This window comes from Neopsephotus bourkii, unplaced genomic scaffold (assembly GCF_033783945.1).
Source record: "Neopsephotus bourkii isolate Nb327-2 ecotype Australia unplaced genomic scaffold, CSIRO-AGI_Nbou_v1 NB_1827, whole genome shotgun sequence".
Lineage (NCBI taxonomy): Eukaryota > Metazoa > Chordata > Aves > Psittaciformes > Psittacidae > Neopsephotus > Neopsephotus bourkii.
The window spans coordinates 670,454-687,640 of NW_026902300.1; the positions used below are offsets into that span (position 1 = coordinate 670,454).

Consider the following 17,187-nt stretch of genomic DNA (forward strand, 5'->3'; position numbering starts at 1 on the left):
TGTTCAATTGGAATGTAACAGAGCTGCTGGGTGGATTAAAGTGTTTTGGCTAAGCACCTGGACTTGGGTGTAATGAATATGGCCTCAGAACACTGTGACCGACAGTATATATCCATGGGAAGCTTCCACACCTGATCATCTAAGCCCTCAGTCATGGGAACTACCTAGTCATAAATTACGAATCCTGCACTAGGTTCTAAAGGTTGATAGATATGGGTTGAAGTTGGAGCTTCTATAAACAGCTGAGGGGTCATAATGAATCATAATGAATGTGACTACATCCCTGTTACAAGTGAGTAAAAGATTACTCCCTGTTGAACTCCTCATATGAGATGCTTGATGATGTCTATGTAGTTTTTTTCAGTTAATAAATTTTGCTACGTGAAGGAAATGCAATCCACTGCTTTAAATAAGGGAGGATGCCTTCAGCAGACTTGAATAGTTAGCAGTCACTGGTGTGTTTGGGCATTTCTTCGAGACTGCTTGTGTGGTTGTTACACCTGAGCTGGTGCAGTTATGAGACCCCTTGCCCATTCCCAGCAGCTGGGATGCCTTAAGTGGTTAGATTGATGAGGTTCCATGCTGTATTTCTGAGTCTGTGGGAAATGAGGAGTACTCATGTGTTGGTACTGAGCAAGAGCATTTTTTCTTTAACTACTCCTAAAACTGTATTGCCAAAGGGAAATGCCCTGGATCTGGGGACCTGAACTAAGAGTAATGAAGGTTCATGAGGTGGTGGTCCTTCAGTAAGCTTGTACCTGTGGGTTTGAGCTGGTTTTGTAGCTGTCATTTGAGAAGCATTTGAGATAGTTGTCACAAATAGGCTTTTCCATTATTTTGTTTGCGGGCATTGTCACACTGTATACTTGATTTCACAGGGAATACTGTGGTGGTGGAACTCTCCTGTGCTGATGGAAAGAAAGAAAAGATGGAGTGAGAAATGTGCAGCTTCATGATGGATAATTACAGGAGTGATCCTGTACTGTTTGCAGCCTGGCTAATTACAGGAGTGATCCTATACTGTTTGCAGCCTGGCTTTGTAGCTAGCTACTCCTTAATTCCCTTTGTGTTTTTACTCTGACAGGGACCTACTTGAGAAGATAGGGTACGAAGAACTAGAAAACTTATGTATTGAAATTGAAAATCCTCAAACTGTGTCTTTCTCACTTCTTCCACACACCTCACTGCCTGCAGTTAGCCATGGCTGCCTCCTGGGTCCTGGCCTTTTTCTGCTGGTGACTCCTGGTGACTTCTTAACAAGGCATCAAGCCTTCAGTCATAAGTCTTAGGAAAATCTGCTTCTTCTCCTGGCTGTCATGGAGTTCTCCTGCAACCCTGTTGCCTTATTCTTTTCCAGCTTGAAGACCAAAATAAATGTAGATTTAGCAAAGCAGTAGCAATGCTCACCTCTTCCAGGGAAAGAAGGGTAAGTGATGGATTTGGCTGGGAGCAAGATGCTGTGTGCTTCACCCCATTCAACTGTGCCGTGTCTCTGAGTTTTCAGAATCATCATGTGTGGTTAAAGTTGTCTTCATATTTACAGTCAGAAATATCTGTAATTTTGTATTTAGTTTTGCAAGAAACATGATTGTAAGAAGAAAGCACAATATACTATCACCACAGACTTCAACAATCTGCCTTAATCCAAGGATCGCTTCTTATTAGTGGAAGTAAACGTATCAAAGGCTTTAGTTTTGTGTGGAAAGGGCAAGGAGGGAAATGGATTTGTGCAAAATTTGACTAAAAGGTGAAAGAGGAGATGACCTTTTTGTTTAAACCCAGCATTTATGCGTGGACTAGGCTGGTTTGTAAAAGAAAAAGATAACCACATCTTTACAGGTTTCACCACAAATGACTTCCATGAGTGTGTAGTGCTGGTAACAAATTACTAGTTTACTTCCTCCCCAAAATACTGTGACTGTGATTGCAGCTCTAATTACAGCCTAATAGATGCAGTGTTGCACAGCACCCACCGCCTTCAAGAGTTGAAGCTCCCTTTGCTTTTACATCAGTTATTTCTCTTTTTTAGGGTAGAATTTACTACTACTGTCAGTAACAAAGAAGTCACTCTTAAAATAAAAAAAAAAAAAAAAGAACAATAAGGGACTTTGGGATTGTTACATTGCTTGCTCTGATGTCTGTTTTGTTAGCATGGCCATGGGGTGTGTTCTGGCTGTGCTGGGTCTTTTCCACTTTCCTCAGCCTCTCCTCTGCTGAGAGCAATGAAAGTGACTTAACTTCTTTGTTCCCCAGCCTTTGAGGATGTTACTTGGTTTGTTCAGCTGCATGTGGAATGGTGTATATTATATATATATTTAATGACTTCACCAGAAGTAGTAGAAGAATGCATTTGCAGTTCTCACATGACATGTGGCCGTTGCGGTGTTGCTTGTTCAAAGTGAGAAGGGGGCAATTTATTAGAGTAGTACAAACTGTCACCTTATGCTGTGTCCATCTCACTGCCATGAATGTTGTCATGCTGACTGTGGAGCATCTTTTGGTTGTTACGTATATGGGTTTAGGGATGAGGAGGGTGTGTATGAGCAGCACACTGGGATGTGGCAAGTGCTGTGGGCTCATCCATGTTGCCCCCCTCCCCCACCGGGAGGGAGAAGCACTGGTGTGCTCTCAGGAGGACACAACCAGCTCTTGCTGGAAATACTTTTTCTGAGCCATGTTCCTCCACACATCTCTCCATTTCTTGGTTCCTCTTTCCATGAATGAAATTACAAACCTCAAGCTCAACTCATGCGCACAGGGCTGGGAGAGGTCAATATTTGTTCTTTCTTGCTGATGAAATAGAATCATAGAACGGTTTGGGTTGGAAGGGACCTTAAAGCTCATCCAGTTCCAGCAGGCAGGGACACCTTCCCCTAGGCCAGGTTGCTCCAAGCCCCATTCACCCTGGCCTTGAACACTGCCAAGGATGGGGCAGCCACAGCTTCTCTGGGCAACCTGTGCCAGGGCCTCAGTTTCCCCTTAGGGGCACGTTTTGAGTGGGGATGACCAGGGGCAAAGCTTCTCCGTGCAGCGCCCATCCCTGTGTCCAAGGGGGCTCGGGGCCACCCGTTCTCACAGGGATTGTGCCCGGTCGCTCCCCACGCGAGCTCGGCAGTGGGGCAGAGCCGGGGGGGTTCGGCCTATCCCTGCTCCGCAGGGCCCCGCCCGTCGCTGCCGCGGCAACGCCGTTGCGCCCGCCCCGGCCCGGCCCCACCTTCGACAGCGGCTGCAGGCGCCCATGGCCCGGCGCGGCGCCGGGAAATCTGCCCGCCAGGATGAATGAGGAGGAGGCAGCTCAGCGGAGCGACGGCGGCGAGAGGAGCAACGGTAGCGTCCAGAGGAGGAAGAGGCCCAAAAAGGTGGGGCCCGGGGCAGCGGGCGGGGCTGTGGTGCTGGACCGCGGCTGTGGGGCCGTAGGTGGTGCTGTGGGGCGATGCTGTGGGGCAGTGGGTGATGCAGCAGCCTGTACAGAGCTGAGGTGTTTAGTGTCGGACAAGCAGGGAAGGGTGTTACCGCTGGTGGTGGCCAGTGTCTCAGTAGCCAGCCTACGGGTCCTCCGCCCCGAGCGCAGGGCTTCTCCCTGTCTGGACAGGGGAATCGATAACGTTGTGATGACTAAGTCGGGTAGTTCAGCAGAAGGTTTCTTTCCTTTTTATGTTTTGGGTTTTCCGTTGTTTTGGTTTGGTTTTTGGTTTTGGTTTTTGGCTGTGGTGTTCGGTTTTATTTCGTTTGTTGGGCAGCAGATGCCTCTTGCGGCAGGTTTCCTCGTGCTGCCCTTAAGAAAGAGGGCACTTTGTCTTGACAGAATAAATACAAACCCCACACACAATGGTGCTGACTTGGCTCGTGTGCTCCCATCTGTTTTTCCTCATATGAACCTTTGGTTTACTTAGAGGTGTTTCTTAGATCAGGTTATGGACAACCATGGCCAGAGACATGTTGCTGGCTTTTGTACTGTCTGTGGCAGGTCAGTGATGCTAAGGGAAAATAGTGAATTGAGTAAAACACAATTGGTCCAGCCACACCCAGAGCCCTGCTCTGCATGTCTGCTGTCTTTCATTGATGTGCAAGGTATCTGCTGCTTCGCTCCTCTGTTTGACGTAATTTAATGGCTATAATTCTGAGCAACTATTTATTTCCACTTTTCTTCTCCCCCTGAAGAGGAAATATGTCTGTGGTTCTGCATAATTATGACATAAACTGGTTTACAGTTATTCACACACCACACTCCCCCTTCTTTAATCTTCATCAGTGGAAGAGGTATCCCCCATTAAATATGTGGGACTACCTGTGGGGTGAGGAAGAATTTAATCCATACCAAGTATATTCACTGATAAATGCTTCAGCCCCTTGTTTTGCATCTAATTTGCATTTTAACCAACATCATGTTATGAGCAAGGCAAATTGCTACAAACGGGAATAACACACAGCATTGCAAACAGACACTGATTCAGGGACTGCCACAGGGATTTTGACCTGGTGAAGAAAAGCTGCCTTACGCTTAGGTGACACTGTTCAGCCTTGTTTTATCACTGAGGGAAGGTTTTGTACCTACAACGGTAAAGGCATGAGATAATCCAGTTGAAGCAAGAAACTGAACAAAAACATCCTCACCCCACCCTGCTGTGCCTGGAGTATTGCCTGAATCTCCACACAGTGGGAGATTTTATATAGCACATTAGCCTTGTGTCTAAGCACAGCCAAGCAGTAGAGGGAATATCTACTTTGTCCTGCCTCTGAATTTGAAAGGTTTGTTTGGCTGGGGCAGTAAATCTGCATGAGGGAGGAAAACTCAAATGATTGACTATATACCTAGTGTTTCCATCTGACTGTTAGATAATCCATCATACAAGGGGGGAGGTTTTTGGAGCTTGAAATAGTGTTTCTATCTCTTCTTTTTCACCCATGTTTTCTTGTTTTGCCATTTTCTAAGCAAAGTGGCCCATGGCCTTCAATTTTGAAACAGCAGCCACTGCTGCCAAATGAATGCTTAGAAAGCTTCTCTTGTGTTGAGTCTCAGTATTTGGCATTTTCCAACAGGTGACATATCTTTGTGTTTCAAAAACAATAAATATTTGGGTATCTTTTCCAAGTTATTTTTTACAACTAAAACATATTAATTGGCCATTTTCAATGGACAAACATGAAAAAAATATCTTGATAACTCAGTTCAGATGCAAATAGATGTTGGTGCCTCAGGTCTGGTACTGGATTAGCTCTCATGAAGCTTTACCCTTCTAGTGACTTTGTGAAGAAATACAATTCCAGGCTTTAGTATTCCTTTTTATATTCTAGCAATTATTTTCTTACCACTTGAAATAGATTTTTTTTTTTAATTTATTTTTATCAGAAGGAGGTATACTGGAATAGCCAAGCATACAAGAATTCCAGATTGAATGACTAATTTTGATTAGGTAGGCACAATTTTTTTCAGGAACAGAGATAAAAGGGCAATGTGGCAAGAACTCCAGAATCAAAAGTAATGTAGCCTGTTTTCAGGTCCTGAACTACTTTTGCTGAACAAAGCTGCATTGCGCCATCCAGCATGCCCTCTATCTGTTCCATGGAAGTTGATCCCTTTTGTGTGGAGGATTAAATATTAATTGAGCCAGATGAGTTTGATCTGTGTATTGGGAGAGACAGAGAGGAGCACATCTTGGATGCAGCATTCAGCTGGATCTTCTGTCCACCAGCTGGGAAGCCATGTAGGGTTTTCTCTAATTTTCACCCATACCCCAGGGTTTTTTTTAATGCACATGCACTTTAAAATGAAGAAGCTTCTGTTTCATCCTGGCTCAGGATTGGAAAAGGCTAAAATATTAGTAAAATTTAGAAAATTACCACCCATACAGTCCCAAATTTAGTCTTTGTGGTGATGTTGGTGGCCTTGTGTGTTCTGGTGAGTTAGTGGGCTGCTTTAATAGGTCTGTGAATCCAGCAGTAGGGTTGCATCCAGTTTTCCTCCACATGCTAACTGGGATATGATGAAATTTGTGTACCTGGGGAAAAATCATGCTAAATTTCTGTTTTGGTCCAGGTCTAGTGTCAGAGTATAGGGTGCATTCTGCAGAGAAATGGCCTTGTTTTGGCTTTGGTGTAACCATGTGGAGTCCTGATGAGAGCAGCACTTGGTGTGCATCAGTCCTCTCATCTTGGCAGCTGATATACCATTTGTGTTGAAGCAGTAGCACAGCAAGTGATGAGAGTTTATAATACATTAGTATTTTGAGACCTTCTGCATTTTGCCAAGTGCATAGTGAAGTGTCCAAGTGCCAAATTCCTATAATTTCTCTCAAGGGTATGTGTCTTTCATTATAGTGTTTCAAATGAAAAACAACCACTGTTTTTCATGATGTAGAAAATGAAGCACATTCCTACATCGTAGAATCACAGACTGGTTTGGATTGGAAGGGACCTTAAAGCTCATCCAGTTCCACACCCCTGCTATGGGCAGGAACACCTTCCACTAGACGAGGTTCCTCCAAGCTCTGTTCAAACTGGCCTTTTGAACACTGCCAGGGAAAGGGCAGCCAAAGCTTCTCTGGGCAGCATGTTCCCGTGCCTCACCACCCTCACAGGGAACAACTCGGTATCCAATCTAAATCTATCCTTTGAGTTTAAAATGTCTAGCTTTAAAAGCACTGGTGGTAAAAGGGGGTTCCAGAAACCACAGGTTCTTACTCCACTGATCCTAAAGCACACACTGTTGATGGATTGATGGCAAAATAATCCATTAAAGCTTATTGCAGAATCCCAGTCCTGGCACTTATATTGCTCATTCTTTAAGAGAAATTGAAAGCTTGGAGTCAGGCTTATACTGGAAAAGACTGGGAGGAAGTCATAAAGCAGATTTAAAGGAAGATGAATGAGACTTCTTTTCCTAAACTGATCATTGTCTCCTATTTTCAGTGTACCTGTGGAAAAAAATTAAATTGGATGTATTAGATGAGGTACTCCTGGTGGAAGGGTATACTTGCTGATGGAATGATTACAGTATACAATCTAATGCTTTTAATTAATTTTGATTACTTAAGACCATTCATTCCATACATAAGGTAATTAACACCTGTTTTAGAATAAAAGTGCAGTGCTGGTCACCTGTGTTCAAAGATAAGAATCCGATCTTATAGAAGGCATGCACAGAGGGAGTGCTGGAAAAGAGAGCCTATTTTATACAAAAACTAGAAGAGCTTGGCCTTGGGGTGCTAAAGCAAATGGCTATCTGAGAGGAAAAGGCAACTCAGTAGCCTTCTAAGGTTTAACCAGAGCCAAGAGAAACTTGATTAATTATGAATGAGATGTGATTTCTCAACCATCTCACTGGACAGGATTCAACTAAGGAGGTGCCTTCCACTCCCATGTTCCTGTGCTTTCACCTATGTCATTTATAGTGCTGTAATATCATTACACAGCAGTTCAAGTGATGGTAGATGTTGCTATTTAGGTCTTTTAAAATGTTTGTTTACCTGGTTATTTCACTCTCCAGCTACCAAATTCAGTGGAAAACTCTTTGCTGTAGTCTTTGACCCGGCTGAGATGAAACCAGAGCATGCTTCTGCTTCTAAGAGAGACCGCATCCTCCAATTTCAGGAGAAAGAAGGTTTTCCTTCAGGCATTACACAGTAAACTGCACATGCAGAAAGTGATAATGAGGTAGCACACAGTCTTTCATTCAGGACTAAGGTATCTGACAGGCTTTATCGCAAAGCAAAAGTGGTAGTTACAAAGTAACCCGACTCTCACTGGTGTTGGATATTGTTAATTTTACTAGTAACATAGCTTCTGTAAGTCTGGAAGATTTTATTCTTCTTGCGGCTGGACTGCAACAGCCTGGCTTTCAGTTGAATTAATCCAATTTATGTGAATATAAACAAGCAGAGAAATGGTGCTAGAATTGGCTCTAGAAAGAAGAGAGTAGATGAAGAAAAAGACAAACTTATGTTTAGGTCATGGAGGTAAGAGGCAGAGGTTACAGAAGTAAGAAACAGGTTTGTTAAGTATCAAATCAGACATATTCATAAATGTCTGCGCTACCATTTCAACATATTTTGCACTGTTGTAAATCTGATGCAATTCCACTGATACTCTTGCATTACTGAGATCAGGTTTTGCTTGTTCCCTTTGCCTTTTCTTCCTACTGAAAGGCTTCCAGGACATCTTTTGCCAGGTATAAACCTAACATCATACCTACAAATGCTTTGGTGTATTTTTTAATTCTCTCCTTCCTTGCCTATCCCCTCTATCTTTAACTGTTATGTATAATGGTAACAAAGCAAAAATGATGTGTATTTATCCCACTCTATGTCAGCAGAGTGGGATATGGATTTTGATGATTGCATCTGCACAACATCCTGGGCTTCTCTCACAGCAGCTCCATGGTGATTGATGCTCTGGAGGAATAATTTCCATTTATTTACAACAATGAGACAGGGAAAATAATGAGGAGCAATACAGCTGAATACCTGGACTGTGGCATTTTGTGCTGTTGTGGTTGTTTTTCTATCATCATGAAGTGTGTAAGGCACAGTGCATGGGGTACCAGCCACATGTCTAGGCAGGGCTTTCCTAGGGCTTTATGTTCCAGTGTAACAGGATCACTTCAAGCATTACCATGCTCTGTTGTATTGATGGAGTAAGCAATGAACAAGTCTGAGAATTGACACAACTACTTAGAAGGTTAAATTTATTCATTGTGGGCTCTAAAGTTAATATATACTGCTTTTAAAAATGTCAGGGTTTGTTTTCTTTTCATAGAGTAGTAGGAGTCTACAAAAGGATGGAGTTAAGTGTTACTTTTCACAGACCAAATACTATGAAGATAATGAGGAAATCATCTGGATAAGAGCAGGGAATTTTATACAGAACAGTGATGTGTTGAGCCTGCATACACATGCCTGGCATCCTGGGCTCCTGATTTTTCCTTCACAGTTCTTGCTCATTTTCACCAGTGTTTGGCAAACAGCTGAGTCAGAGAAGTGAGTCCCCTTGTCCCCAGCCAGCTTCCCTTTCTCCCTGCAGGCTGCCGGGGGCTGTCAGGAATCTCACGTATTGTATCACGTTTGCACACCTCGCAGCGTTGCTGTCAGTCATGGCTCTCTGGGGACACTGCGTCCATGTTGGAGGTGGCAACATGTTCTGTCCTGCTGCTTCCCTGTCTGCTTGTTATGCTGTAGTGTATCAGTGATGGAAGAGCATCTGAGAGAAGGATTTTAATAACAAGATATATGTCATTGAGAAGGCTTTACACTTACAACTATATCTGTAGTAAATGTTCTGTTAGATCTTCTGTAGATTTTTTTGCTTTATTTTCTTTTGCTTTTTAAAATCTTCCCTACTGAGCCAGCACTGGAACATTTCCATCTTCAGGCAGCCTCCATTCTTCAGGAGGCCTTGCAATTCACCTGGCTCAAGCAACAGTCTCGGGATCTGTCAGGATCCTCTTGTATTCTCTGCCTCTTTCCCCTGCCTTTCCACCTCCCTTCTAGACATGCCAAGTTTTTTGCAGACCCATGTCCCTGCCACCACTGGGCATGATGTGTCAATGCTTTATCTGGTATTTCTGGCTAGGGAAGTTTTTTCCGCTTTGCAAATTGAGACTGACATATGCAGCATGTAGATATTTAGGCCAGACACTGGGAGCCCTGGAGCTCTGAAATGTGAGAAACAGAGGGATGCCAAGAAAATAAGATGATGGCCAGGGGTTCCTACGTCCTCATTTATTTGCAGGAATTAATTATTTCAAAATCTTTCCTAGCTGATTAAGTGGATTGTTTGGTCCTGGTGACAGAAATTTCTGGGCTGAAAGTTTGAACTTACTGTTATTATTCCTAGACTGTGTAGGAATCACCAAGAATTCATCTTTGTCTTTTGTAAGTGTATGCTTAAAGATTTTGCAAGTCAAAACTTGTGGGCATTGATTAGTTTCCCTCAAACCTTCTTGAAATGAGAATATTCCTTGAGCACATAGCAATTTAGGGAGCAAAGTAGATGCCTACCCAGTTGTGTTCAATTCTGGTGTCCTCAACATAAGAAGGACATGGAGCTGTTGAAGCAAATCCAGAGGAGGCCACAAGGATGACTGGGGGCTGGAGCACCTTCCATATGAAGACAAGCTGAGAACGTTGAGGGTGTTCAGTCTGAAGAAGAGAAGCTGCATGGAGATCTCATAGCAGCCTTCCAGTATCTGAAGGGGGCCTACAGGGATGCTGGAGAAGGACTCTTCATCAGGGACTGTAGTGATGGGAAAAGGGGTAATGGGTTAAAATTTAAACAGGGGAAGTTTGGATTGGATATAAGGAGGAAGTTCTTTATGTTGAGGGTGGTGAGGCACTGGAATGGGTTGCCCAAGGATGTTGTGAATGCTCCATCCCTGGCAGTGTTCAAGGCCAGGTTGGACAGAGCCTTGGGTGACATGGTTTAGTGTGAGGTGTTCCTGCCCATGGCAGGGGGTTGGAAGTGGATGATCTTAAGGTCCTTTCCAACCCTAACCGTTCTATGGTCCTATGATTTTTGTGACAGCTTCCAGCTATTGTTTACCTGTGGCTAAACAGTTTGTAACCTGCTTATATTTTCTGTCAGTTTAGCTAGCTCACTTGGAAATTCAGTTTTTGAATGAAGTACTCTCTGGAGAATAGGATCAGCTTCTAAGGAATTGATAGAGCAAATGGCAGATATTGCAGTTTGAAATGATTTTGTAGGTTAAGCAGTATATAGGTTTCTGCCACAGGCTAAGTGTTTCAGCTGTGGTCAGTTGCTGTTACTTGTTTCATCCCATCTTGGACAGCATGTGTTTATATATTATGCTACAGTACTGGAGTGAGTAGAGTTTGTGGATTGAAATTGTCACCAGAAATGCACAGAGTCCTGCAACAGTTTAGCTTCATGATCAATTAAATCTGATAATTGTTTCACTATGAGGCTTTCTTTATAAGGCAGCAACTGAAGTATGTGTCAGTGTTTTTGAGGTGGTGAAGAACACTGGTGATAGTTTTGAAATATATAAATAAGTGTGAACTGATGTTTAAAAACAATTTGTACCCTTCTGTAGAGATGTGATTCTCAACTTTATTTGTCTCTTACTGTATTAAAAATTTGCTGCTTTTCTGTGACCATAAGACTTTGCTAGTCACTCTGTTTTTAATGTTTTAAATATCTAATGCATCTGACAGCTTTCAGTATCGGAGAGCAGATGTCAATGTGTAAATGTCAAGAAACAATGGCAGTTATTCATCCTGCAAACCCTCATCTGACTGAGTTGGTAGATAGATTGCTATGATCCAATAAAAAATGAGTGAATAACATGAATATTGTGAGGAGCTATGGATTGTGTACATGTGCATTTGGGTATGGGGTGTTGCACCCTATCTCAGCCTGTTTGTGTTTTTGCTGGTACATGGCAGCTGAACACAGTGGGCCATAGTCTGCTGGGTGTCACTGTAGGTTTGTGGCAGTTGGTGAGTCTCTGGGCTTTCATCAGCTGAGGATCTGGCCTCTTGTTGCTGTTGCACCTACGCAACAGAGCAGAGCATGATGAAAACAGAAGTGCTGGAAGGGGTACAGATTTTCCAATCAATCTATGATTCATGCTCATTAGCTTTGAAACAGTGAAGAAAGGCACTTTATGAGCTGGCGTTTCCATTTGTGCTTTGACTGCTTTACTCAGTCTGGAGACAGAGCGATGACTACAGCATTCATAAAAACAAGGGAAATGGAAAGATGGGAATTGTGTTCTGCACCTCACCTAAAGGTCACTGCCCTGCTACAGCCCTCCTCCGGTCAGAAATCATGGCCTCCCACTTGGTCATTGGAAGTACCGATACCGTGTTGTGAAACCCAAGTTAAAGGGATGAAGTGTAGAGTGGAGCTACCTATTTCCTTGAGTGCACTTCAGAGCAGAGGAGGGAGGGTGCCCTCCTCCTATACCTGCTCCCCGCCTGAAGGATGAGCCCAGCTTTTGTTGTTGCATTTATTTTTAATTATCTGCTTCTAATGGTGCAGAGGGTGTTTTCTGAGTGTTTCTAAGTGTTTTCTTGCAGGTCTTGGAATCACTGTGGCTGTGCTTGGAGGTAGAAGTGTGTGGGGCATACAATTAATTATATTTGATGCTGTGCATTGTACCTACCTCTTTCCCCCTGGGTTGTCAGAGTAATTGCTTTTTTCACAGCAAAATCCCCAACAGAAGCAGCAGGCAATGGCTTTCAGTTGTAAAACAGCTGTCATGAACTCAGTGTGCGCTAATGTATACTTTAGGATGCAAGATTGTTCCTTTGCAATGCAAGCTTAGGACTGCAGCCCATTTGAAATGGAGCTGACAGCAATTAGGATGGTGATGTACAACATGCGTTTCTTATAAATCATTGTTATGAAACAGTCTTTACCTCTGAACAGAAATAATATAGTCTGGCTCATATTTATACACCAGTTACATTGAGTTACTACACAATTTATTTAGTGAATGAAGAAGAAAATCCTGCTAAAATCGCTTCTGCACAATGGAGTTTCATCCAGATGAAAACCAGATACATTCATTAATACAGTACTGTGAAAGTCACCTTTTTTGTTTATGTATTTGAAGCAACAAAGATACAGTTACAAACCAGCTGAGTAGAATTTAGGGTCACGGAAGCTTTATGTGTCAGGTGTGGATGCTGGAGACTAGAGTCAATGGATCACTTGCACTGGTAAGTGATATTTGGGCTAGGTCTGTTGGTTATTTTCTCCCTATCCATCCTCTTGGAATGATTAATATGATGATGATTCTTTTTAGATTGTTTTACTGAAGAAAAGAACAAATGGGTAACTTTTTGCTGAGACTACCTGAGAAAATAGATGTAGTTGATCTCCCCAAAAGAGGAGACCTAGTTAACACAGGGGGAAAATAAAATCTTCCAATTGGAATAGTTTACAGTCTCCAAAGTCCAAAGCACAGCTTTGGCATTTTTAATCTGGTTTAGAAATACATTCTGAAATAAATGGGTTATGGGTTTGTGTTTTTGTGTTCCAAGACTGAGGCCACAGTTTGACAAGCGGTGTGAGATGTCACAGCCACTGCTTGAACTGGAGGTAGTTTGTCCTTCCTGGGGACTGGAGTAAGAAACTCATCTGGGATGGAGCTCCCTGCTTCCTTTCTACAGAGGACATCAGATGGAAAGGGATGGAAATGAGCATCTGGGAGGGGAGAGATGGTGGAGCTGGTTTTGTGTGACAGTTTCAGTGCTTGACTAGATCATCAGAGAGAAATTTCTGGATCTTTTTCATTCTTATGTACTTATAAAACCCCCTTATTGGAGCAGTATGAAAAGTACATAATTACTTGGTGCTTTTCTCTGTCTAAAATGCGATTTGTAGGAATACAAATAAAACAAGAGTGTGTTTTACATTCTTGTAGTGCAGGGTTCAACCAGCTGACATTGGGCTGCCCTTCTAATGATAGTGATGTTAATACACAGTCATTTTCTCAAACAGCATTTTTTATCAGTGTGGCTAATGTGCTTTATAGAATAAGATCAGCAGACAAGCTTCCAGGGCCTTTATTCCCCATTCATCCCCCTTTTTAAAATCCTGTCTCTTCTCTTTCCTCTCCCTGCCTTGTACTTTTCACCTGAAGACCTTCTGAGCCCAAATTCTTTTCTCAGAGTTTAAACCAATTATTTGGGATTCATTCAGGTGGCTGTTAATGTTAATACCTCAAGATGTGCCTGGGAAACAGCCCTTTATCTTAGCTGCCTTAAGACCAAACTCACAATTCATTTATAGAGCCTGAGTCAAAGCTTGCTGAAGTTAATGAAGGATTTCCATTGACTTCAGTGATTTTACTGCCTTCTGTAATTTTGACTGCGTTTTAATAGCATTGAGATTCAGCCTGCTGGGAATGAGTTGGCTATTTCCTCCTTTACTCTTGATATTAATGACAAGTAGCTACATTAATAGCTGACTTAGGGCTAATTTTCAGTATCCTTTGAGCTTGGGTTGATAAATCTGGGGCCAAGTCTTCAACCTTCTCTGGTAAATTTGTCCTTTTTACTTAGTAAAATTATCTGGATGGTTTTATTGCAATGGTAATGATGATCATTAGTATATATTAATGTTTGTGGAAAACGTATACTACTATCAGGCCATTTCTCAGCTTGTGCCATAAACCTTAGCGAACAGATAGCTGTAGGAACATACAGATATTTATTTTTATATCAGACAGCAGCTCTCGTTTCAGACTGCCTATCATAATTTCTTTCATATTTCACTTTATGACATTGTCAAGATGCAGGGATGTATTTTCCCTGTTTTAGTCCATAATGAAGCAGACCTCAGGGTTCTGTCACAGGCTGAAGCACCTTGCTCCTTTTTGCAAGCATTATGAAACTTGCAAGATACGGCAAGAGCAGAATTTTCATGAAGGTTGTCTGAGCTCCGGTTAATGATGTGTAAGAAGAAATCCAGAATTAGACATAGGCAAGTACATTGATTAGGTAAGCCATTATTTTGCTGGAAATTCTGTTCTTCTGTTGCCTAGTGTGGTATCATCATTGTAATATTGGCACTTAAGTCAATATGTGAACAACTGGTTTTTTTTCCAGGAGTAGGGAAATTCTGTATAAATTCATAATAAAAATTAAGTTTAGCATTAACATGACACAATAGCTTTAAGATTAGTATGGATGAAAGAGGAATGGAAACATAGGAATGTGGTGATAAACAACAGAAGCAACTGGGAAAAGAAAATGAGGGTTGCAAAGAATAGCTTCTGTTGTAATGCTGCAAAATAGTGAAACATGCTTTTAAAGTCCAGACCAGAGAACTGTGCTTTAAAAAGTCCACTGCAAAGCTCACTCAGAGTACATGTTTCAGTGTGTTCCAAAAAACTTTGAAGACTTCAGGAGGAAATGTTGAAGTATGATACCTTCCCTCTTTTAAATGTCTTTTTTAAAGTATTGTTTCATTTTTGCTCTCATGAATGCAACTATAAATTTTGTTCTGTTACTGGTAATGCTGAACAAAAATAAAAAATTCCATTTTAAATATATTTTGTCTTACAAAACATTTCAGAGGTGAGAGAAACTTACTTTTTTTATGTTGATCTCATTCAAAATGTGTTAAAGTTGACATAAATCTTCCTGTTTGGCTGCAAAGTAGGTTCAAGTGATCACTGAAGACCTTTGTCTGCTCCAGCCATGCAGTGTGTCACTCCAGGTAGTGCTCAGTGAATTTCTGTCTTAGCTTGTTAAACGCCTTCAATGTAGCTGTCTGCTTGAATAAAGGAATATCTCCTCAGCTGTTCTAAATGAAGAAATGTTTTGGTGGCCTCTGTGAATTTACTCACTGCAGAAGCTTCACAGTCAGATAGGTGGCACATAATATTATTTCAGTGAAATAAAATGGAGACCCACAGAAGAAACAACTATGGAAAGGCTTTTAGGAAAATAACTTGATATCCAAAACTGGATAGCTCTTAGAAAATAATTGCATTTTGTTTCTAAAAATATAGGGTTTTTTTTTGTTTTTTTGTTTTTTTTTGGTCAGCATCTCTTTTCTTTGGGTATAATTTTGAAATGGCCAATATTAATGAGCTCTAACAACTGGGAGCTCTATAAACATGAGGTCTCTGCTGATTTCTTCCCAAAGAAGTGGTGATCAAGGCCAGGATGGACAAAGCCCTGGGCATTATAGTCTAATGTAAGGCTTATCTGCGCATATCAGGAGGTTGGAACTAGGTGATCTTGAGGTGCTTTCCAATCTAAACCATTCTATGATTCCGTTTGATGCTTGTGTTGATGTATGTGGTTTTATACAGATGATGTCATTTATATAAAGCCCGCTGGTTGTGAAGAGTTCAGCATTCATTCTGAGTATAAGAAATGTAGATGTTACATTTGGATCCTCTGCTTAATTGTTCTTTAGTAATCTTGATATGTACAGAAACAACATTAAAATTATCAGCAGTATTAACTCATTTGGTTTGTATAATGCATATGTTTCTGGCAAGAGTATAATGCTAAACATTTCCTCTTAAGATACAGGTGCTTTCCATTTTGGAATAGTCTTATTAACCAGGAAGAATTGCCTGAGAGATAGAACAGCGCAACATCTTTTCTTAGTTAAATTATTACTCAGTCCCTAAAATCAGGGATTGACCTAATATGATGCTGAGCACTTGCTTTCCCACTAAGAGTATTAAGTTGTGGATTGGTTTTAAAGCATACTTCGGGATAAGGCCTTAATTGCCCATGTCCCTCTTGGCATGTATATCAACTGTTCACAGAAAGCAGTGAGCTTTCAGCAGGGCCTGAAGGAGCTCTTGGGTTTCAGGGACACGACCAAATATGATATTAAAAATGGATGTGTGGTTTGTCTCACCTTTCCAAGGCTTCAGAGTTCACCTTTAATTCAGGAAGAACTGCAGAGCTCACACAGCTGCCAGAGCTCTGCCTCTATCTACAAACATTTTGAAGAAATGTCTTTTGTCATCCAAAACAGTGCAGAAAGGACAGAAAAATGTTGCAGGCTGTCACAGGTGAGACCACCTCTCATTCAGTCCTGCTAACCAATGAGGAATTTTACATCTGTAACAATATAATTATCAAAATTAATGTTCTGTTGCAATTATGTATTTTAAAATATCTAATTTGTTTTAGAATATAAAGAAGAAATAAAAAAAACAACAAACAAACCAAAACAAGCCCCTTCTTTGTGTCGTAACAGAAGGGTTTAGATCTCTGAACTCAAAGCTGTTGTTTACTTCTGGCAGTTTTAGTAACTAAGAAGGAGCAGGAACCATGTCTGAACAATGTCTGGATGTGGGAATCCCAAAATTCCCAGGACTCCAGACAGCCAAAAGGGTGTAGCCTGAAGGTAGGAAGCATAGGCTTCTGGGCTGAACAAACACCATGAAAGACAGAAAGCAAATGAGCCAGTTTTGTCACTGTTTGAGTAGGAATCAATATAAATGAGACTTCTTTGATGGGGAAATTCCCGACCAGCTCTGTCTGTAACCCCTCTGAATATAGATATAGGTGAAGCACTAGAACATCTCTGCTTTCGTGTTTAGTCTTAATGTTTTTACTCAGTCTGAGTAGAACTTACTTGCTATCTTGGCAGTAAGGTTGAAGGAGAAATGCTGCTGAGTGGCACTTGAAGGGAATCTGACAGATAAGCCTGAGCCAGAAGGCTGATGCCTTCCTCAGAGTTTGTTTG

General features: G+C 41.7%; 2 protein-coding genes across 11 annotated transcripts in view; one reads left to right on the forward strand and one right to left on the reverse strand.

Annotated features, from left to right (window-relative positions):
- Positions 1-17,187, reverse strand: part of NEUROG2 (neurogenin 2) — a 456,819-nt gene that overhangs the window by 201,811 nt on the left and 237,821 nt on the right. The gene's annotated exons all lie outside the window — the stretch shown is intronic.
- The window catches only part of ANK2 (ankyrin 2), a 372,658-nt gene that overhangs the window by 128,942 nt on the left and 226,529 nt on the right, over positions 1-17,187 (forward strand). For 5 of the 10 annotated variants that reach the window (XM_061343850.1, XM_061343855.1, XM_061343852.1 and 2 more), the window contains exon 1: positions 3,203-3,359. The exons of 2 other annotated variants lie outside the window; for them this stretch is intronic. In XM_061343850.1, coding sequence (XP_061199834.1) covers positions 3,276-3,359 — 84 coding nt within the window. In that variant the 5' untranslated portion in view covers positions 3,203-3,275. Of the gene's footprint in view, positions 1-3,201; positions 3,360-17,187 lie in introns of those variants that run through there. 3 more of the 10 variants (XM_061343842.1, XM_061343846.1, XM_061343848.1) reach the window with 1 other exon arrangement.